This window comes from Capra hircus, chromosome 15 (genome assembly GCF_001704415.2).
Source record: "Capra hircus breed San Clemente chromosome 15, ASM170441v1, whole genome shotgun sequence".
NCBI classification, from domain to species: domain Eukaryota; kingdom Metazoa; phylum Chordata; class Mammalia; order Artiodactyla; family Bovidae; genus Capra; species Capra hircus.
Window position 1 is genome coordinate 28,028,530 of NC_030822.1, and position 24,149 is coordinate 28,052,678.

The 24,149-nt window shown below is 42.5% G+C and overlaps 1 protein-coding gene across 1 annotated transcript; it reads right to left on the reverse strand.

The window, feature by feature from the left end:
- On the reverse strand, positions 1 to 23,747 carry LOC102172740 (2-acylglycerol O-acyltransferase 2-like). The gene is made up of 6 exons (XM_013969791.2): positions 23,652 to 23,747; positions 19,140 to 19,313; positions 9,368 to 9,573; positions 8,875 to 9,048; positions 8,059 to 8,258; positions 1 to 137 (listed from the first exon to the last, which is right to left on the reverse strand). The coding sequence occupies exons 1-6, from the start codon at positions 23,745 to 23,747 to the stop codon at positions 1 to 3; spliced, it is 987 nt and encodes a 328-aa protein (XP_013825245.2).

Below are 24,149 nucleotides of genomic sequence, written 5' to 3' on the forward strand. Positions count from 1 at the left end.
TTAGTCTATGGAGACATTGTTCTTGAGCTTGTGGGCTTCGAAGAGATTTTCCAGCTCCTGCATGTAGCGCTGATGGAGCCTGTCCACCTCCTCCTGGGAGCAATGCGGTGTCTTCTGCACCTCAGTGGGCTTCTCCACTGCAAGACACAGAGGTGAGTGGTGGCCCAGAGCAGGAACCACTGAAGGCACAGGGTGTTCCCACCACAATGGTCATCTGAGCAGATAAACATTCTTTCTCCCTCTCTTTCAATTCTATTCTTGAGTCATAGATTCTACGATGTTAACAACTCCAAGATTCTGATATATCAACTATACAGTCGGCAGGCATTTGCATGCATTATCTCTTCTGTCATTCTAACAATCCTAGGATGTCAGAACCTGTTATTATTCCTGTTTGACTGCTGAAGAAATGAGGTTCAGGGACGTTAAGTAACTTGTTTGGAGAAGGCAATGGCACCCTACTCCAGTACTCTTGCCTGGAAAATCCAATGGATGGAGGAGCCTGGTGGGCTGCAGTCCATGGGGTCACTAAGAGTCGGACACGAGGGGAGAGGGAAAGATGGCGGAGGAATAGGACGGGAAGACCACTTTCTCCCTCACAAATTCCTCAAAAGAACATTTAAACGCCGAGCAAACTTCACAAAACAACTTCTGTAGGCTGGCAGAGGACATCAGGCAACCAGAAAAGCAGATCATTGTCTTCAAAAACAGATTTTTAATCTTTGCTCTTAGGTTTTTGTGGTCAATTTTGTACATTTAAAAACCCAAACTTCACTATCCCAGTTTACCTGAGAGCGAGATTACTGGCTTGACCACTCTCTCCTCCTCTGGACTCTCCTTTTTCTCCACCAGGTGGCCTCTGTCTCTTTTCTCCCCCATCTCTCCTCTATCCAACTCTGTGAATCTCTGTGTGTTCCAGACGGTGGAGAACACCTAAAGAACAGGTTACTGGCAGGATTTGTCTCTCTCCTTCTCATTCCTCTCTCTGATCCTCCTGGTCACCTCTGTCTACTTCCTCCCTCTCCTCTTCCGCGTATAACTCTGTAAATACCTCTGAGCGGTCCAGACTATAGAGCGCACATAAGGAAGTGACTACTGGCTAGCTTGCTCTCTTCTCTTTTGATCTCACCGCATCTCATTCCAGTTACCTCTAACTACCCCCTCCATCTTCTCTTCTCCTTATAACTCAGTGAACCTCTCTGAGTGTCCCTCAATGTGGAGAAACTTTTCATCTTTAACCTAGATGTTTTATCATCGGTGCTGTATAGATGGAGAAGTCTAGAGGCTATTGTAAAAATAAAACTGAAAACCAGAAGCAGGAGGCTTAAATCCAAAGCCTGAAAACATTAGAGGACTCTTGAATTCAGGGAACATTAAGCAATAGGAGCCCATCTAATGCCTTCATACCTACACCGAAACCAAATTCCACCCAAGGGCCAACAAATTCCAAAACAAGACATACCACGCAAATTCTCCAGCAACACAGGAACACTCCCCTGAGCTTCAATATACAGGCAGCTCAAAATTATTCCAAAACCTTTGATGTCTCGTAACCCATTACGGGTCACTCCATTGCACTCCAGAGAGAAGAAACCCAGCTCCACCCACCAAAACTCCAACACAAGCCTCCCTAACCAGGAAACCTTGACAAGCCACTGATAGAACCCCACCCAAAGTGAGGAAGCTCCATAATAAAGAGAACTCCACAAATTCCCAGAATATAAAAAGGCCACCCCAAACGCAGCAATATAACCAAGATGAAGAGACAGAGGAATACTCAGCAGGTAAAGGAACAGGAGAGTTGCCCACCAAACCAAACAAAAGTGGAAGAAGTAGGGAATCTACCGGAGAAGGAATTCCGAATATTGATAGTGAAAATGATCCAAAATCTTGAAATCAAAATGGAATCACAGATAAATAGGCTAGAGACAAGGATTGAGAAGATGCAAGAAAGGTTTAACAAGGACCTAGAAGAAATAAAAAAGAGTCAAAATATAATGAATAATGCAATAAATGAGATCAGAAACACTCTGGAGGCAACAATTAGTAGAATAACGGAGGCAGAAGATAGGATTAGTGAAGTAGAAGATAGAATGGTAGAAATAAATGAATCAGAGAGGAAACAAGAACAACGAAGTAAAAGAAATGAGGACAATCTCAGAGACCTCCAGGACAATATGAAACGCTCCAACATTCGAATTATAGGAGTCCCAGAAGAAGAAGACAGAAAGAAAGATCATGAGAAAATGCTTGAGGAGATAATAGTTGAAAACTTCCCTAAAATGGGGAAGGAAATAATCACCCAAGTCCAAGAAACACAGAGTTCCAAATAGGATAAACCCAAGGCGAAACACCCCAAGACACATATTAATCAAATTAACAAAGATCAAACACAAAGAACAAATATTAAAAGCAGCAAGGGAAAAACAACAAATAACACACAAGGGGATTCCCATTAGGATAACAGCTGATCTTTCAATAGAAACTCTTCAGGCCAGGAGGGAATGGCAAGACATACTTAAAGTGATGAAAGACAATAACCTACAGCCCAGAATACTGTACCCAGCAAGGATCTCATTCAAATACGAAGGAGAAATCAAAAGCTTTACAGACAAGCAAAAGCTGAGAGAATTCAGCACCACCAAACCAGCTCTCCAACAAATTCTAAAGGATATTCTCTAGACAGGAAACACAAAAAGGGTGTATAAACTCGAACCCAAAACAATAAAGTAAATGGTAACGGGATCACACTTATCAATAATTACCTTAAACATAAATGGGTTGAACGCCCCAACCAAAAGGCAAAGACTGGCCGAATGGATACAAAAACAAGACCCCTCTATATGCTGCTTACAAGAGACCCACCTCAAAACAAGGGACACATACAGACTGAAAGTGAAGGGCTGGAAAAAGATATACCACGCAAATAGAGACCAAAAGAAAGCAGGAGTGGCAATACTCATATCTGATAAAATAGACTTTAAAACAAAGGCTGTGAAAAGAGACAAAGAAGGCCACTACATAATGATCAAAGGAACAATCCAAGAAGAAGATATAACAATTATAAATATATATGCCCCCAATATAGGAGCCCCGCAATATGTAAGACAAATGCTAACAAGTATGAAAGGGGAAATCAACAATAACACAATAAGAGTGGGAGACTTTAATACCCCACTCACACCTATGGACAGATCAACTAAACAGAAAATTAACAAAGAAACGCAAACTTTAAATGATACATTAGATCAGTTAGACCTAATTGATATCTATAGGACATTTCACCCCAAAACAATGAATTTCACCTTTTTCTCAAGTGCTCATGGAACCTTCTCCAGGATAGATCACATCCTGGGCCATAAATCTAAACTTGATAAATTCAAAAAAATCGAAATCATTCCAAGCATCTTTTCTGACCATAATGCATTAAGATTAGATCTCAATTACAGGAGAAAAACTATTAAAAATTCCAACATATGGAGGTTGAACAACACACTTCTGAATAACCAACAAATCACAGAAGAAATAAAAAAAGAAATCAAAATATGCATAGAAACTAATGAAAATGAAAACACAACAACCCAAAACCTGTGGGACACTATAAAAGCAGTGCTAAGAGGAAAGTTCATAGCAATACAGGCATACCTCAAGAAACAAGAAAAAAGTCAAATAAATAACCTAACTCTGCAACTAAAGCAACTAGAAAAGGAAGAGTTGGAGAACCCCAGAGTTAGTAGAAGGAAAGAAATCTTAAAAATTAGGGCAGAAATAAATGCAAAAGAAACAAGAGACCATAGCAAAAATCAACAAAGCCAAAAGCTGGTTCTTTGAAAGGATAAATAAAATTGACAAACCATTAGCCAGACTCATCAAGAAGCAAAGAGAGAAAAATCAAATCAATAAAATTAGAAATGAAAATGGAGAGATCACAACAGACAACACAGAAATACAAAGGATCATAAGAGACTACTATCAGCAGTTGTATGCCAATAAAATGGACAACGTGGAAGAAACGGACAAATTCTTAGAAAAGTACAATTTTCCAAAACTGAACCAGGAAGAAATAGAAAATCTTAACAGACCCATCACAAGCACGGAAATTGAAACGGTAATCAGAAATCTTCCACCAAACAAAAGCCCAGGTCCAGACGGCTTCACAGCTGAATTCTACCAAAAATTTCGAGAAGAGCTAACACCTATCCTCCTCAAACTCTTCCAGAAAATTGCACAGGAAGGTAAACTTCCAAACTCATTCTATGAGGCCACCATCACCCTAATACCAAAACCTGACAAAGATGTCACAAAAAAGGAAAACTACAGGCCAATATCACTGATGAACATAGATGCAAAAATCCTCAACAAAATTCTAGCAATCAGAATCCAACAACACATTAAAAAGATCATACACCATGACCAAATGGGCTTTATCCCAGGGATGCAAGGATTCTTCAATATCCACAAATCAATCAAGGTAATTCACCACATTAACAAATTGAAAAATAAAAACCATATGATTATCTCAATAGATGCAGAGAAGGCCTTTGACAAAATTCAACATCCATTTATGATAAAAACTCTCCAGAAAGCAGGAATAGAAGGAACATACCTCAACATAATAAAAGCTATATATGACAAACCCACAGCAAACATTATCCTCAATGGTGAAAAATTGAACGCATTTCCCCTAAAGTCAGGAACAAGACAAGGGTGTCCACTTTCACCACTACTATTCAACATAGTTCTGGAAGTTTTGGCCACAGCAATCAGAGCAGAAAAAGAAATAAAAGGAATCCAAATTGGAAAAGAAGAAGTAAAACTCTCACTGTTTGCAGATGACATGATCCTCTACATGGAAAACCCTAAAGACTCCACCGGAAAATTACTAGAGCTAATCAATGAATATAGTAAAGTTGCAGGATATAAAATCAACACACAGAAATCCCTTGCATTCCTATACACGAATAATGAGAAAGTAGAAAAAGAAATTAAGGAAACAATTCCATTCACCATTGCAACGAAAAGAATAAAATACTTAGGAATATATCTACCTAAAGAAACTAAAGACCTATATATAGAAAACTATAAAACACTGATGAAAGAAATCAAAGAGGACACTCATAGATGGAGAAATATACCATGTTCATGGATCAGAAGAATCAATATAGTGAAAATGAGTATACTACCCAAAGCAATTTACAAATTCAATGCAATCCCTGTCAAGCTACCAGCCACATTTTTCACAGAACTAGAACAAAGAATTTCAAGATTTGTATGGAAATACAAAAAACCTCGAATAGCCAAAGCAATCTTGAGAAAGAAGAATGGAACTGGAGGAATCAACTTGCCTGACTTCAGGCTCTACTACAAAGCCACAGTCATCAAGACAGTATGGTACTGGCACAAAGACAGACATATAGATCAATGGAACAAAATAGAAAGCCCAGAGATAAATCCACACACATATGGACACCTTATCTTTGACAAAGGAGGCAAGAATAGACAATGGAGTAAAGACAATCTCTTTCACAAGTGGTGCTGGGAAAACTGGTCAACCACTTGTAAAAGAATGAAACTAGATCACTTTCTAACGCCGTACACAAAAATAAACTCAAAATGGATTAAAGATCTAAATGTAAGATCAGAAAGTATAAAACTCCTAGAGGAGAACATAGGCAAAACACTGTCAGACATAAATCACAGCAGGATCCTCTATGATCCACCTCCCAGAATTCTGGAAATACAAGCAAAAATAAACAAACGGGATCTAATTAAAATTAAAAGCTTCTGCACAACAAAGGAAAATATAAGCAAGGTGAAAAGACAGCCTTCTGAATGGGAGAAAATAATAGCAAATGAAACAACTGACAAACAACTAATCTCAAAAATATACAAGCAACTTCTGCAGCTCAATTCCAGAAAAATAAACGACCCAATCAAAAAATGGGCCAAAGAACTAAATTGACATTTCTCCAAAGAAGACATACGGATGGCTAACAAACACATGAAAAGATGCTCAACATCACTCATTATTAGAGAAATGCAAATCAAAACCACAATGAGGTACCACTTCACACCAGTCAGAATGGCTGTGATCCAAAAATCTGCAAGCAATAAATGCTGGAGAGGGTGTGGAGAAAAGGGAACCCTCCTACACTGTTGGTGGGAATGCAAACTAGTACAGCCACTATGGAGAACAGTGTGGAGATTCCTTAAAAAATTGCAAATAGAACTACCTTATGACCCAGCAATCCCACTTCTGGGCATACACACCGAGGAAACCAGAATTGAAAGAGACACATGTACCCCAATGTTCATCGCAGCACTGTTTATAATAGCCAGGACATGGAAACAACCTAGATGTCCATCAGCAGATGAATGGATAAGAAAGCTGTGGTACATATACACAATGGAATATTACTCAGCCGTTAAAAAGAATTCATTTGAATCAGTTCTGATGAGATGGATGAAACTGGAGCCAATTATACAGAGTGAAGTAAGCCAGAAAGAAAAACACCAATACAGTATACTAACACATATATATGGAATTTAGGAAGATGGCAATGACGATCCTGTATGCAAGACAGGAAAAAAGACACAGATGTGTATACCGGACTTCTGGACTCAGAGGGAGAGGGAGAGGGTGGGATGATTTGGGAGAATGGGAATTCTAACATGTATACTGTCATGTAAGAATTGAATCGCCAGTCCATGTCTGACGTAGGGTGTAGCTTGCTTGGGGCTGGTGCATGGGGATGACCCAGAGAGATGTTGTGGGGAGGGAGGTGGGAGGGGGGTTCATGTTTGGGAAGGCATGTAAGAATTGAAGATTTTAAAATTTAAAAAAAAATAAAAAATTAAAAAAAAAAAAGAAAACCTATGAACACCAAAAAAAAAAAAAAAAGAGTCGGACACGACTGAGCGACTTCACTTTCACTTTTCGCTTTCATGCATTGGAGAAGGAAATGGCAACCCACTCCAGTATTCTTTCCTGGAAAATCCCAGGGATAGGGGAGCCCAGTGGGCTGCTGTCTCTGGGGTCGCACAGAGTTGGACACGACTGAAGTGACTTAGCAGCAGCAAGTAACTTGTTTATGGTTACTTGTTTAAGGTCCTGTAGCCAGGAACAATCAGTGTCAGGTTGCAAGCCCTAGGGATGTGCTCTTAGCCTCAGGGAAAGGTGGATTTGGGAGTCTCAGATGCCTTGACTGGGAGAGACTGTGTCTGTGGGAGGAGGTGGATCAGAAAGTAGCTGCCATGTCTTCTTCTCTTGGGAAAGGTCCTGAGGCAACAGCACTATAAACATTCATGAGAATATCACCACACAACGCAAAGAAAGTTTGGGAGAGGAGGTTGCCTGTACTCAACTAAGAAATGACTGGGTGAGTCGAGATGAACACCTCTATTAGTTCTGCCATTGGAACCTAGTTGAAATTCAAGAAGAAAGCAAATAGTTGAAAGATGGTGCTAAGTCTATGGACTAAAGCCCATGCCCATTATTTACAAGGAAATCCCTCTGGCTCTCCTTCAGAGACTGCTGATTTCTCCTTTACATACAATTCTAACAGAACTGCCATGGTCTTGTATCCACCTTCTCCAGTTACTGTCATTAGACCCTGTGGTCAGAATTAAACCCTCTTGTCTTGCATAATAAAAAGGCAAATACCCTTATCAAACCTCAATTTTGTTACCAAGGGCAGGCTGATCTCGGAAGTGATTTACCTTCTGTGGGTCTGTGTTTGCAATCAATAAAATGGGGATGAGAGTCCCTCCTCACAAGTTGTTGGGAAAACTAAGCCGCTGCATGTAAGGAGCCAGTGCAGTGCCTGACACACTGCAGGGACTCAGTAATCAGTAGAGGCTACTGGTCTTCATGCCCCTGTTACTCTTCTCATTCTAGACTGCCTTTCATACGGTTACTTACCTGTGTGTGTTTCACACTCTAGAATTTGTGTGCCACAAAATCAAGGGTGTACTGCTCTATGGCCAAGTGTCCTTGCAGCACAAGCCCAGGCCTCTAACACAATAGCCCTTCCCCTCCCAGCCCAGGTCTACGCTCACCCACAGTGGTGATGGGTCGGTGGCAGGGCATAAGACCAAAGCTGAACTGGAAGACTCCACAGCTATAGAAGAGCGGGATGGAGCCTCTAGTGCTCTTGTGAAGTCGGTCCTGAAACCACCGCAACCAGGAACTGGGAGAGTTCTCAACCTGGTCAAATATGTCATTCTCCCCAAAGGAGAAGATTGGCATCAGAGCTGCCGTAGAGGGAGACAGGAGAGAGGGCGTCTGGAGGGGCAAGAAGGCACAAACTGGTACCTTAGCCTACTGAAGGGACCTAGTGAGCAGGAACTGGAACAGAGGACAGAGCCCTGGGCCAAAAGTAGGAGGCCTCAGGTGTCTCCCAGACCTGCCACAGCCTTGGGACCTGGCCTGCCTCAGGGCCACTGTCTGGCTGTTGTAACATGACAGGGAGTCCAGAATGCTGCAGAGAATCCTCCTAGATAGAAAATACCTGCAAATTTTCTGAAAAATCTCTTCTGCCCCAGCTACCTTGTATTCTTCACAGATGCTTTAGGAGAACAGCTCTAAGCTATGTCTCAAACTTTATTGTCCAAGTCCCTTTGACTCAGATGTAATGGAAGCTTTCAACAATATGACCTTTGACACTTATTCCCTTTAATCACCAAACTCCCTTCTAGAATCTTCTCTGGGTATTTGCGAATGAGACAAAACATCGATCACCAAGATAGACTCTTCAATGTCAATGGATTGAGAATCTACCTGCCAAAATAGAATCTGCCTTAATCTCTGGTGTATCCCACAAAAACACAATCTTTGCCAACCTCCAGCTGAACTTAGAGCCCTCTCCCCAATAGCCATGCATCAGGTCAAGCCTGATGAAGCCCTTGTGGTTCAGCAGCACCAGCTTGTAGGCCCCAGGCCTGGCATTCAGTGCCTCCTGGACGCCCCCAACAAGGATGGACAGCAGATTGATGCTTTCTTTCCTGCTCAGAATGTGAGCTGCACTCTCCTTGTCTGCTGAGACCAGCCTTGGGGAGAGAGGAAGGTGGTAAGGTATGGGGTGACAGGGAGAGACTGTGGGGCACGTGTGGCAGGTCTCCACTCACCCTCCTCCTGCAGCTGGGAGTTCCCTGAGGGCTGGGACTAAATCATTCCCTTCTTCCCAAGCCCTCACTAAGGTCATTGCTGGGCGCAGAGCTGTGGGAAATGCTTCCTTATGTCTAGCCTCCTTCTCCACTGCACATGTTCTTGCAGGAAGTATAGAAATCTTAGAAGCCCTCCCTGAAATCCTTTCTCCATGTCTCCAGCCCTCACCTTCTCGTGCTGGCTAGATTTGGAAAGATTCACCCATGGACATGATGTAATCCCTTGAAGACAGGGACCCAGAACCACAAGTTTAGCATCATCAGATGCGAGCAGATGCCTAGGAAAACTGAGGAGAACCCAGTGCTCTCAGTGCACAGGTTGGTAAAAGCTCCAATCACCCCGATCCCATGAGGGTGGAAACCAGTGAGGTAGTTCCGGGAGGGGTCCAGGTTGGCAGTCTTGACCAGCTGCAGGGACAGCAGCCTGGTGAATCGGGGCTGCACCTCATGCCCTTCCCAGTCTCTGCTAACTGTCTGTGCTGACCTCTTCTATGTGTCCCCAAGTGCTATCACACCCCCATGTGAGTGTCCTGAAATGAGAGATGGCCTATCTGAGGATCCTCATCCCTGGTGCAGGCCTGGAAGAGAGGAGATGCTCTGGGAGACCATTGGATGAAGAGGAAGAGAACAGACCCATGAATGGATGAAGCCGATACAGCCCACCAGATAAGGAAGGCCCCTGCCCAAGGTAGAGGTAGCACTCCTAGCAGGGTGACTGGGACACAAGCCCCTGTCCTACATGAAGGGAAACCTTATCCCAGGCAGAGCCCGCCCAGAATAAAGGAGCCATCACAGGAGGGAGTGAGCATCTCTTCAAGGACTATGGCAGCTGGAGCTCTGTCCTGGGTCAGGGCTGACCCCTGAGTTCCTGTGACTCAGTGTAAGAGACCCCAGGGTGCAGGGAAGAGAGTGCCAGGAGGAGGGGCATGAAGTCCTGGTGATGCCCACAGGTGTGGGTGGGGAGGGGCCAGGGAGGCATCCTGCCAAGTCTGCAGCACTTCCTGACACCAGGTCACAGCCTGCCAACAGCACTGTACCCTTGCTCAGGGCTTGGTCTGTGCAGACACTACTGCTCCAGGATAATGAAATCTTCACAGAGAAACCCAGATCCTGGACTGATCTTCAGCATGAGGTGGAAGCAGCTTGTCCTAGGGGAAACAGGGCCTGATTCTCCATTAGCTCTTCAGGAAGCCCATAGGGTGTGTTTAGAAAGTTCTAGTGCTCAGACGTAGTCTGCTAATTTCACTAGAAACTCTACCATTAGGTAGTAGCTCATAGAATCACAGTGCAAAGGTTTGTGATGTGGAGTAGGCCCAGCAGAGTGGCTAAGACAAGGAATGTTGCTTGCCTGCCTTCAAGCCAGCAGCCACTGTAGCTGCCACCAACAATGGTTCTTGAAAGGAATTCAGGATGGAAGAATAAAGGATACTGGTCACAGTGAGTGAGGACCAACATCAAAGGAATGATTGCAGTGAGCCCAGATTTTGCATCTCCCCATACACAGAAAAACATGAAAATCAATAACTTGAGTTGTCTGCTTTTTGTGACTGGCAGTAATATTTTTTTTTTTTTAATCTTTAATTCTTACATGCGTTCCCAGACATGAACCCTCCTCCCACTTCCCTTCCCATAACATCTCTCTGGGTCATCCCCATGCACCAGCCTCAAGCATGCTGTATCCTGCATCAGACATAGACTGGCGATTCGATTCTTACATGATAGTATACATGTTAGAATGCCATTCTCCCAAATCATCCCATCCTCTCCCTCTCCCTCTGAGTCCAAAAGTCCGTTATGCACATCTGTGTCTTTTTTGCTGTCTTGCATACAGGGTCGTCATTGCCATCTTTCTAAATTCCATATATATGTGTTAGTATACTGTATTGGTGTTTTTCTTTCTGGCTTCCTTCACTCTGTATAATCGGCTCCAGTTTCATCCATCTCATCAGAACTGATTCAAATGAATTCTTTTTAACTGCTGAGTAATACTCCATTGTGTATATGTACCACAGCTTTCTTATCCATTCATCTGCTGATGGACATCTAGGTTGTTTCCATGTCCTGGCTATTATAAACAGTGCTGCGATGAACATTGGGGTACATGTGTCTCTTTCAATTCTGGTTTCCTCGGTGTGTATGCCCAGAAGTGGGATTGCTGGGTCATAAGGTAGTTCTATTTGCAATTTTTTAAGGAATCTCCACACTGTTCTCCATAGTGGCTGTACTAGTTTGCATTCCCACCAACAGTGTAGGAGCGTTCCCTCTTCTCCACACCCTCTCCAGCATTTATTGCTTGCAGATTTTTGGATCACAGCCATTCTGACTGGTGTGAAGTGGTACCTCATTGTGGTTTTGATTTGCATTTCTCTAATAATGAGTGATGTTGAGCATCTTTTCATGTGTTTGCTAGCCATCTGTATATCTTCTTTGGAGAAATGTCAATTTAGTTCTTTGGCCCATTTTTTGATTGGGTCGTTTATTTTTCTGGAATTGAGCTGCAGAAGTTGCTTGTATATTTTTGAGATTAGTTGTTTGACAGTTGCTTCATTTGCTATTATTTTCTCCCATTCAGAAGGCTGTCTTTTCACCTTGCTTATATTTTCCTTTGTTGTGCAGAAGCTTTTAATTTTAATTAGATCCCATTTGTTTATTTTTGCTTGTATTTCCAGAATTCTGGGAGGTGGATCATAGAGGATCCTGCTGTGATTTATGTCTGACAGTGTTTTGCCTATGTTCTCCTCTAGGAGTTTTATAGTTTCTGGTCTTACATTTAGATCTTTAATCCATTTTGAGTTTATTTTTGTGTGCGGCGTTAGAAAGTGATCTAGTTTCATTCTTTTACAAGTGGTTGACCAGTTTTCCCAGCACCACTTGTGAAAGAGATTGTCTTTACTCCATTGTCTATTCTTGCCTCCTTTGTCAAAGATAAGGTGTCCATATGTGTGTGGATTTATCTCTGGGCTTTCTATTTTGTTCCATTGATCTATATGTCTGTCTTTGTGCCAGTACCATACTGTCTTGATGACTGTGGCTTTGTAATAGAGCCTGAAGTCAGGCAAGTTGATTCCTCCAGTTCCATTCTTCTTTCTCAAGATTGCTTTGGCTATTCGAGGTTTTTTGTATTTCCATACAAATCTTGAAATTCTTTGTTCTAGTTCTGTGAAAAGTATGGCTGGTAGCTTGATAAGGATTGCATTGAATTTGTAAATTGCTTTGGGTAGTATACTCATTTTCTCTATATTGATTCTTCCAATCCATGAACATGGTATATTTCTCCATCTATGAGTGTCCTCTTTGATTTCTTTCATCAGTGTTTTATAGTTTTCTATATATAGGTCTTTAGTTTCTTTAGGTAGATATATTCCTAAGTATTTTATTCTTTTCGTTGCAATGGTGAATGGAATTGTTTCCTTAATTTCTTTTTCTACTTTCTCATTATTCGTGTATAGGAATGCAAGGGATTTCTGTGTGTTGATTTTATATCCTGCAACTTTACTATATTCATTGATTAGCTCTAGTAATTTTCCGGTGGAGTCTTTAGGGTTTTCTATGTAGAGGATCATGTCATCTGCAAACAGTGAAAGTTTTACTTCTTTTCCAATTTGGATTCCTTTTATTTCTTTTTCTGCTCTGATTGCTGTGGCCAAAACTTCCAGAACTATGTTGAATAGTAGTGGTGAAAGTGGGCACCCTTGTCTTGTTCCTGACTTTAGGGGAAATGCTTTCAATTTTTCACCATTGAGGATAATGTTTGCTGTGGGTTTGTCATATATAGCTTTTATTATGTTGAGGTATGTTCCTTCTATTCCTGCTTTCTGGAGAGTTTTTATCACAAATGGGTGTTGAATTTTGTCAAAGTTCTTCTCTGCATCTATTGAGATAATCATATGGATTTTATTTTTCAATTTGTTAATGTGGTGAATTACCTTGATTGATTTGCGGATATTGAAGAATCCTTGCATCCCTGGGATAAAGCCCATTTGGTCATGGTGTATGATCTTTTTAATGTGTTGCTGGATTCTGATTGCTAGAATTTTGTTGAGGATTTTTGCATCTATGTTCATCAGTGATATTGGCCTGTAGTTTTCCTTTTTTGTGACATCTTTGTCAGGTTTTGGTATTAGGGTGATGGTGGCCTCATAGAATGAGTTTAAGTTTACCTTCCTGTGCAATTTTCTGGAAGAGTTTGAGGAGGATAGGTGTTAGCTCTTCTCGAAATTTTTGGTAGAATTCAGCTGTGAAGCCATCTGGACCTGGGCTTTTGTTTGTTGGAAGATTTCTGATTACAGTTTCAATTTCTGTGCTTGTGATGGGTCTGTTAAGATGTTCTATCTCTTCCTGGTTCAGTTTTGGAAAATTGTACTTTTCTAAGAATTTGTCCGTTTCTTCCACGTTGTCCATTTTATTGGCATACAACTGCTGATAGTAGTCTCTTATGATCCTTTGTATTTCTGTGTTGTCTGTTGTGATCTCTCCATTTTCATTTCTAATTTTATTGATTTGATTTTTCTCTCTTTGCTTCTTGATGAGTCTGGCTAATGGTTTGTCAATTTTATTTATCCTTTCAAAGAACCAGCTTTTGGCTTTGTTGATTTTTGCTATGGTCTCTTTTGTTTCTTTTGCATTTATTTCTGCCCTAATTTTTAAGATTTCTTTCCTTCTACTAACTCTGGGGTTCTCCAATTCTTCCTTTTCTAGTTGCTTTAGTTGTAGAGTTAGGTTATTTATTTGACTTTTTTCTTGTTTCTTGAGGTATGCCTGTATTGCTATGAACTTTCCTCTTAGCACTGCTTTTATAGTGTCCCACAGGTTTTGGGTTGTTCTGTTTTCATTTTCATTATTTTCTATGCATATTTTGATTTCTTTTTTTATTTCTTCTGTGATTTGTTGGTTATTCAGAAGTGTGTTGTTCAACCTCCATATGTTGGAATTTTTAATAGTTTTTCTCCTGTAATTGAGATCTAATCTTAATGCATTATGGTCAGAAAAGATGCTTGGAATGATTTCGATTTTTTTGAATTTATCAAGTTTAGATTTATGGCCCAGGATGTGATCTATCCTGGAGAAGGTTCCATGAGCACTTGAGAAAAAGGTGAAATTCATTGTTTTGGGGTGAAATGTCCTATAGATATCAATTAGGTCTAACTGATCTAATGTATCATTTAAAGTTTGCGTTTCTTTGTTAATTTTCTGTTTAGTTGATCTGTCCATAGGTGTGAGTGGGGTATTAAAGTCTCCCACTCTTATTGTGTTATTGTTGATTTCCCCTTTCATACTTGTTAGCATTTGTCTTACATATTGTGGTGCTCCTATATTGGGTGCATGTATATTTATAATTGTTATATCTTCTTCTTGGATTGATCCTTTGATCCTTATGTAGTGGCCTTTTTTGTCTCTTTTTACAGCCTTTGTTTTAAAGTCTATTTTATCAGATATGAGTATTGCCACTCCTGCTTTCTTTTGGTCTCTATTTGCATGGTATATCTTTTTCCAGCCCTTCACTTTCAGTCTGTATGTGTCCCTTGTTTTGAGGTGGGTCTCTTGTAAGCAGCATATAGAGGGGTCTTGTTTTTGTATCCATTCGGCCAGTCTTTGCCTTTTGGTTGGGGCGTTCAACCCATTTATGTTTAAGGTAATTATTGATAAGTATGATCCCGTTACCATTTTGTTTATTGTTTTGGGTTGGGGTTTATACACCCTTTTTGTGTTTCCTGTCTAGAGAATATCCTTTAGAATTTGTTGGAGAGCTGGTTTGGTGGTGCTGAATTCTCTCAGCTTTTGCTTGTCTGGAAAGCTTTTGATTTCTCCTTCGTATTTGAATGAGATCCTTGCTGGGTACAGTAATCTGGGCTGTAGGTTATTGTCTTTCATCACTTTAAGTATGTCTTGCCATTCCCTCCTGGCCTGAAGAGTTTCTATTGAAAGATCAGCTGTTATCCTTATGGGAATCGCCTTGTGTGTTATTTGTTGTTTTTCCCTTGCTGCTTTTAATATTTGTTCTTTGTGTTTGATCTTTGTTAATTTGATTAATATGTGTCTTGGGGTGTTTCGCCTTGGGTTTATCCTATTTGGAACTCTCTGTGTTTCTTGGACTTGGGTGATTATTTCCTTCCCCATTTTAGGGAAGTTTTCAACTATTATCTCCTCAAGCATTTTCTCATGATCTTTCTTTCTGTCTTCTTCTTCTGGGACTCCTATAATTCGAATGTTGGAGCGTTTCATATTGTCCTGGAGGTCTCTGAGATTGTCCTCATTTCTTTTACTTCGTTGTTCTTGTTTCCTCTCTGATTCATTTATTTCTACCATTCTATCTTCTACTTCACTAATCCTATCTTCTGCCTCCGTTATTCTACTAGTTGTTGCCTCCAGAGTGTTTCTGATCTCATTTATTGCATTATTCATTATAGTTTGACTCTTTTTTATTTCTTCTAGGTCCTTGTTAAACCTTTCTTGCATTTTCTCAATCCTTGTCTCTAGCCTATTTATCTGTGATTCCATTTTGATTTCAAGATTTTGGATCATTTTCACTATCAATATTCGGAATTCCTTCTCCGGTAGATTCCCTACTTCTTCCTCTTTTGTTTGGTTTGGTGGGCAACTCTCCTGTTCCTTTACCTGCTGAGTATTCCTCTGTCTCTTCATCTTGGTTATATTGCTGTGTTTCGGGTGGCCTTTTTATATTCTGGTAATTTGTGGAGTTCTCTTTATTATGGAGCTTCCTCACTGTGGGTGGGGTTCTATTAGTGGCTTGTCAAGGTTTCCTGGTTAGGGAGGCTTGTGCTGGAGTTCTGGTGGGTGGAGCTGGGTTTCTTCTCTCTGGAGTGCAGTGGAGTGACCAGTAATGGGTTATGAGACATCAAAGGTTTTGGAATAATTTTGAGCTGCCTATATATTGAAGCTCAGGGGAGTGTTCCTGTGTTGCTGGAGAATTTGCGTGGTATGTCTTGTTTTGGAACTTGTTGGCCCTTGGGTGGAGCTAGGTATGAAGGCATTTGATGAGTTCCTGTTGTTTAATGTTCCCTGAATTCAAGAGTTCTCTAATGTTTTCAGGCTTTGGATTTAAGCCTCCTGCTTCTGGTTTTCAGTTTTATTTTTACAGTAGCCTCTAGACTTCTCCATCTATACAGCACCGATGATAAAATATCTAGGTTAAAGATGAAAAGTTTCTCCACATTGAGGGACACTCAGAGAGGTTCACTGAGGTTACAAGGAGAAGAGAAGATGGAGGGGGTAGTTAGAGGTAACTGGAATGAGATGCGGTGAGATCAAAAGAGGAGAGAGCAAGCTAGCCAGTAGTCACTTCCTTATGTGCACTCTATAGTCTGGACCGCTCAGAGGTATTTACAGAGTTATACGGGGAAGAGGAGAGGGAGGAGGTAGACAGAGGTGGCCAGGAGGATAAGAGAGAGGAATGAGAAGGAGAGAGACAAATCCTGCCAGTAACCAGTTCCTTAGGTGTTCTCCACCGTCTGGAACACACAGAGATTCACAGAGTTGGATAGAGAAGAGATGGGGGAGAAAAGAGACAGAGGCCACCTGGTGGAGAAAAAGGAGAGTCCAAAGGAGGAGAGAGTAATTACTGGTCAAGCCAGTAATCTCGCTCTCAGGTAAACTTGGGTAGTGAAGTTTGGGTTTTTAAAATGTACAAAATTAACAACAAAAACCTAAGAGCAAAGATTAAAAATCTAGAGTAGAGGTTGGATTTTCAAAACTACAATATTAAAGGAAAGAAGCAGAAGGAAAAATGAAGAAAGAAAAAAAAAAACAAGAATTATTAAAAAAAAAAAACCAACAACCATCCAAAGACTATATATGGTGTTTGCCTTAAAAAAAAAAAGAAAACGAAAAAAGTCTTTTTTTTTTAATAGTAATAGTAGGTTATAGAAATAAAAATTAGAGGAGAAATAGAAGACTTAACAATTAAAAAAAAGTTAGAAAAAAAAAAGGAATGATTTTAAAAATAGTAAAAATATATCTCGCCCTTCTCAGATGTTGTGGGCCGTGTGGGATCACTTCCAAGGTGGTTCCCTCTGTTTAACTTCTTCTGTTTGCTGGTTTTTTAGGCTCACTAGTTCAGTCGCGCTGTGGGGAGGGGGGATGCTGTAAACAAATAGCACTGTCGTGTGCACAGTGTCTAAGCCCCGCTTGACCTGTCCCTTCTCGCGGCGCACAAACCGCTCCGGCTCTACGATGCTCAGCCGGGAACCGTCTGGGGCCGGCCCTAGGCTGCGTGCACTTCCCCAGTCCAAGCCGCTCAGGTTCGGTGCTCAGGCAGCCCTCAGAGGCACAGATTCGGCTGGGACTGCGCTTTGTGCCCTTCCCAGGTCCGAGTAGCTCAGGAGTTTGGCGAGCGCGATCGCCACGACTTGCACCTTTTCTGCTGCTGCTGCTCAGCTTTCTGGGTGGACCGTTGGCGCCCCCGGTGAGGCAGATGGTGACTGTCCAGCACCCCCAGAAGTCTTAGCAAAGAAGCCTGCTTGCAGTTAGGTAAGTAAAGTCTCTCCGGGTCTGCAATTGCCCCTTTCCAGTCCTTACGGCTCTGGCTGCCTGTCCCCAGCGGGGGATGGTCTGCAGCCGGCTTATTCCTTTCCGTACTTTGTTCTGTGCTCGGTCCTGGCAGTGTCTTATGTTTGAGCTTTTCGTGCGGTAGCTATCCCACAGTCTGGTTTGCTAGCCCAAGTTAGATCGTTCTGGTTGCGCGTGGGGCGTTCCTGCCCGATTCCTACAAAGCACTGCAGCCCGAGCCTCCCGCGCATCCCTGCCCCGCCCCCACTTCCCAATGGCGGATGCAGGCATCTGTGCTGCTTTTCCACTGGGGGAGTTACTGTTGGGCTTGTAATCTGTTGGTTTTACTTATTTATTTATTTTTCCCTTCTTGTTATGTTGCCCTCTGTGTTTCCAAGGCTCGCCACAGACTCGGCAGGGAGAGTGTTTCCTGGTGTTTGGAAACCTCTCTTCTTAAAATTCCCTTCCCCGGACGGGCTTCCCTTCCCGGGACGGAGCTCTGTCCCCACCTCCTTTGTCTCCTTTTTTGTCTTTTATATTTTTTCCTACCTGTTTTTGAAGACAATGGTCTGCTTTTCTTGTTGCCTGATGTCCTCTGCCAGCCTACAGAAGTTGTTTTGTGGAGTTTGCTCAGCGTTGAAATGTTCTTTTGAGGAATTTGTGAGGGAGAAAGTGGTCTTCCCATCCTATTCCTCCACCATCTTTACAGTTCTCTGGCAGTAATGTCTACATAGGTGGGTTTTTTTTTTTCCTCCAGTGAAACCCATAAGTCCTGACCCCTCCGTTACCTTTCAGAACAGCTCCTCCGAGGTTGCTGAGAGGCTATCGGCTGACGACAGTCCTCAGTAACATCTTAGGACAAAACCCCTCACAACTTTAAGGTTGTGCACTTGTTTTCAGTAGAGAGCAGACTCTCTCCCTGGCTGCCCTACCTCCTGCCATGCTAAAATTCCTGCAGGGCCTGCTCTGTAAGGGGGTGTGGATGACTTGGACGTTCTCCTGAGGGGTGACAGAGTCCAGAATCTGCCTACCGTAGCCCCCTTTCAGGCCTCAGTGCAGGACAGGGAGGTCAGAGTGCATGTCATCTCTGCCTCTACTGGACACTTGGTGGTACTGCCCGCCCTCTGCAGGTGTCCAAAACAGTGCCTGCCTCCAGATGAGGGCCTGTCCCTGCCTTGCACTACTGAAGGCTTTACACCTCTGTGCTAAGATACACATATGTGCCATACTACATGGCCCACAGAACCTTCAAATCTCTTTCATACATCAATCTTCATATTTGCTCCACGTCTCTATACATGGGACACCATACCCAGAGAGAAACCGACTATTCTCAGGTCACAGAGTGGTAAAAGTCTGTCTCCTGCCTCCCAGCCCAGTATTCTGCTCACTGTACACAGGAACACACTTTCCAGTGGACACTTGGGGGCTTCCATCCTGGCCACAACACAACCAGCCCCATTACTCACCGAGATGGGGAAACAGTCCTTCATGTACCTCCGTATGACCCAGTGCCTTAGCACATCACTCTGCCTGCCCCCCTGCCAAGGCTTGGCTCGATCCACATACCACCAGATCGCATACAGGATACTGAAGATCCAGAATCTTGTGAACAGGAGGCCTATGAAGACCACATAGCAGACAATGCGGGGGGAGGGAGGCAGGAGCATTAGTGATCAGGGGTATGAAGTCACGAGCTCTCCCCATTTGCCCAGCACTAGCAGCACAGTCCTGTCCAGGCCTCACCCCAAGAGGAAGGGTCAGCCTACTCTGCCTTAAAGGAAGAAGAAATGAGCCTGTCTAGTGTCACACTGGGAGATTGGGTTTGAAGCCAGGTAGACCTAACTTCAAACTGACTCTTTCCCCACTATGCTTTTTCCCAGACACCTCGTTCCTTTCAGTCTTCTCCCTCTACGGCCATCTCTGCCCTATTCAGTAGTCTGTATTCACCAGGTGCTCAATAAATGCCTGGTAGCGATGTGACAGGATGAAATCTTTCTAGTATGCGTTCTGTGAATGAAGAAGCTTTCTACCTAGCCCTCTTCCTGTTGACCTCAGCCCATCTTTCCATAGATAAATCCTATATTCCATAGATATGTCTCCCTTTAGCTGAAGTCCCCACATGACTTCTCATAACTTTGAAGCTCAGCTCAAGCAGCTTAGCCTGACTCCAACGCCCCCACTGCTAACTTGATCTTCCTCTTGCTCCAGCCTCACTTACCACATGCACATCTTGTTCTGGCCACGCTAAGCTGCTCAGTGTGGATACAACTCCCTAATACAACTTTAGCTTTTGTTCAGTTCTTTGCTCTGCTGCCAGGCCATTTCCTGCTGAAGGAGGGAGGAAGAAAGAGGGCAGTCTATGTCTGGCCTGTCCGTCAGGAGTGCAGAAGGGCAAGGACAGGCCCGATGAACAATTCCTCCCAGTCTTAGGATTCTGAGTTCCTTTTCACAGGCTAATCCCGGCTTTGACTCAGGTTCAGGTGGTCTGTAGGGCTGTCTTTAATCTGATGCCAGTGACTTTATTCTTAGAGAATATTGTGTCCTCTCCGTTCCTTTCCCTCCACGAAACCATGTGCTCAAACTCTTAAAGGTCAGCTTCCACTTGTATTGAATTTGAAAGTTGCATAAACTGGGCCTGTCATTCATGGCTGACTACCAGCGGGAGGGGACTTTTGACCCAGTCTGAATAGTAATAAAATGCATAAGCCAAAGTAGGTTAGGGCTCACAGAGGCTCACTTTATTCAGAGCACACACAACATGCCAAATGCTAGTGCTACAACTGTGAGCAACACACAGATATACCTGCCCTCATAGTGCTGATTTCAAGGCTGTGTTTGATGCACTTTGTATTGTCTTTTCAAGTTTTATGGCAGTAAAACCTATGTTAAACATAACATGTATCAAAATAATTTTTTATTTTATTATCTTTTATAAAATTTATATTATAGTTAATTCACAGTATTACGTTCATTTCAGTTGTACAGGAAATTAAATGAGTTATACATATACATATATCCACACTTTTTTTGGGTTCGTTTTCCATATAAACCATTAAAGCATCTTGAGAGGAGTTTCCTATGCTCTCTAGAGATTTTATTAGTTATCTATTTTATAGATAGTAGTGTGTATGAAGTAAAGTCACTCAGTAGTGTCCAACTCCTTGCGACCCCATGGACTGTAGCCTACAAGGCTCCTCTGTCCATGCAATTTTCCAGGCAAGACATAGTGTGTATATATCAATCCAAATCCCTCAATTTTTCCTTCCCTCCTGGTCCTCTGGTAACCATAAATTTGTTTTCAATTTCCATATGCTTTGTAAATAAATAAATTTATTTGTACCCTTTTTTGATACTACATATAAGTGATATCACACAATATTTGTGTTTTTGTGTCTGACTTCATTCACTATGACAATTTCTAGGTCCATCCATGTTGCTACAATGGCATCATTTGTTCTTTTTAATGACTGTTCTTTTTAATATTCCATTTATATCCATTCCTCTGTCCTTGGACATTTAGATTGTTTCCATGTCTTAGTTATTGTAAATAGGACTGCAAAGTACATTGTGGTGTTTGGATCTTTTCATATTATGGTTTTCTTGATAAGGGCACTATAGAGAACTAAATGGAGATACCTTATGAAACCAAAAATAGAGTTACCATAAGACTCAGCATTCCTACCTCTGGGCATATATCTGAAATGATTTTTAGTGTATTGTTGATGGCATTAATTCATCATATTGCTGTGTAACAATCACCATCCTTCATCTCTGGAACTCTTTTCATCTTCCCAAACTGAACCTCTGTACCCACGAAATGAGAACTCCCATGTCTGCTCTAGAGAATAAAACCCAAGGTGTTCATAGTGGCTCTCTGCGGAGTAGGATTCACTTTTCCCTGGATGCATTTTTAGAATACATATCCTGTTTGAATGAATAATAATAGCATGGATTCATTTTTCACTCAGAAAAAAAAATATTTTAAAAATGCTTGCATTTCCACTTAACCAAAAGAACTCTCCTCACCTCACAGTATACCTCACCCTGGACTCACATTTTAACTCCTGTAAGCAGGCAATGCCAAACTTGGGAGTATTTCCAGTCCCTGAGAAAGGAAGCTCCCTTCTTTCTCCTTATAACACCTAGAAAGAAAAAAGCAAAACCCCATTTTACCGAGACCTGGAGAGTGTAGCCAAGTTGGCCAGATCACCCAGAAAGCTAGTAGGATGGGACCTGGCATTCAGTTCTACTATTATGCTCCCAACATTCTTTCATTTAACAAACATATACCAACACCATCTCTTCAAGGAGCTAGAGATGCAGATGAGAACAAGACCACCTGTTTGAAAGGCACTTACGTTTCTATGTGAGTGTGTGAATTAAAGAAAAAAGAACAGAGTATACAAGTAACCCACTAGGAAGTATTTGTCTGGGACCTGAGTCCGTGGTGACAGGTCCCTGTTGGCCTTTCTGGTCACTTCTTTGCCCCTCCCCAAAGGCCTGCTGTATGGCCAGCATGAGCCAGCTGTTCGCTACATCTGTGGCCCGTGGCAAGCCCTTGCTTTCTTGCCAGCCTGTACATTTTGCCCATGGACAATCTCTTAAGTATCTTTGAAAAGTGGTCTTATCTCTCTATCTACCACTTGCCTCCCTATATCAGGGTAAGGAATCTTTTCAAAATTCAGAGCCATGAGTCAGAATGTGAGGCTCAAGAGGCAACTAGGAGGATATTGTATAGATACAATATCATTTCAAGCATTTAAACTGTAAAAACCATTCTTGACTTTTGGGCTGTACAAATGCAAAAACAATCAGGGGGCTGTATTGGGCCCACAGACTTATGTTGTGGCCCCTGTTGGAAACTGTGACCTTGTACCTGAGCAGGACCTATGCAGCCTTCCTAGAAAAGACCTCTCATATCCTCGGTCTGCCGCTTATTTGTAGAAATACTGTGGCCTCATAAGCTTTCCTCAATTTCTAAAGGATAAAATGAACCAGAAAAATGATAAACACAGAAAGAAAGAAAAATAGTCCACAAGAGGAAATACTAATAATAATAGATTTACTTACTCAATAAATCAAGAAATTTTAGTAACTCCTCAAGGGTTATAGATAATATTCTGAGCCTCATCTTTGAGCTGTTTTGCAGATACTGAGCCACCACCAGGTAGAGGAAGTTGCTCACCAGCCTGTAGACCTCAGACTGGGGGAAACCAGAAGGTTGATGATGTTGGCTCCCAGTTACCTCACCACCAAGCAATCAGACAATTGTCTAGGAGCTGATCATGTGCCCAGAAACTCTACCTCACCCAGTCTCTAGACACCATTCCCTGAAATTCATGGTGGGGAGGGGGGTTCTGTAATTTTGAGCCATACATACTTAGACTCCTTTCTTGGCTCCTGCAATAAACACTGCACTTTCTAAAAATTTTTATCTCAACCAAGTACCAGTATATGAGCTTTACTGTGCTTAGGAAAGCAGGCCCAAATCTGATTTAGTAACAACTTCTCCCTGTCATCTGCCTCCCCCAGACACCACAACACAATTGAGATCCCTCAATTGCAGCCTGTCAGACACAGATTGGACCATGTCACTCCAGTACCTAAAGCCCTCCTGGGGCTGCCCTTTGCCCTCAGGATAAGGGACAAGGTACAACCTCTTGTTTCTGGCACTGGTGGGCTCACCTTCCATCTCTCAGCTGCCCTTACTGTAGCTCCAGGCTCAGGGCTACCAGACCTCCTTGTGCTGTTCCTGATGGTCCCAGGGACCAGGCTGGGCTGAGGGTGGACACAGATAGTCATACACACTCGTTCTGGCAAAGCTCCAAATGGCCATCTGAGCAGGATGTCCTTCATCCCCGTGATCCCCAGGTGCTGAGCTAGCAAACCATTTAGGATCTGTGTTTTCTTCCCATCAATGCACTGTGTGCCCCAGAAGTGACAGGTACTCAGGGTTACCAGTTTCCAAACCAGCTCACCTTACCCATGGCCAGGAAAGAGCTGACCCACTGCAGGACCACGAATGTTTGCAGCCTGCGTTCCCAAGGCACAAACAAGGGGGCGAACTCCACCATGCTGTTGATCTGCTGTCTCAGGAAGCTCCTATGAGCTCTGCTGTGGTCTGAGACACCTCTGCCAGCAGTTCATTGCTGCCAGCAGTTCTCTAAGCACTTGTGGGGGATGGGGGTGGGTTACCAGCCAATCATAAGGTGTCATCACAGGAACAAGTTTCTTAGGAGAAATCTTTAAAAGCACCTGGTCGGAACCTAGCTGAGTATGAGGGAAGAGAAGTACAGTTTACTCCTCAGGCAATACATTATCTGCCAGATCACCTTTGCTCAAATCTTGCCCATTACTTGGCAAGTGAAGCAGCAAGTATAGGGCAATCCTGCCCTCTTTTCACTTACAGAACTACTTGGCTGCAGCAATTGTCTCCTTTCACTTGCCAGGTCCACTGTTCCCCTTTACAAATAAGC

Bases quoted from the DNA above. Each gene is read 5' to 3' on its own strand.
- LOC102172740 (XM_013969791.2), bottom strand. From the start codon at position 23,747: ATGGTGGAGTTCGCCCCCTTGTTTGTGCCTTGGGAACGCAGGCTGCAA. The intron at 9,574-19,139 runs GTGAGTAATGGG...CTGTCCCTGCAG, and splicing joins AGGACTGTTTCCCCATCTCG to CTGGTCAAGACTGCCAACCT. The intron at 138-8,058 runs GTGAGCGTAGAC...TGTGTCTTGCAG, and splicing joins CCGACCCATCACCACTGTGG to TGGAGAAGCCCACTGAGGTG.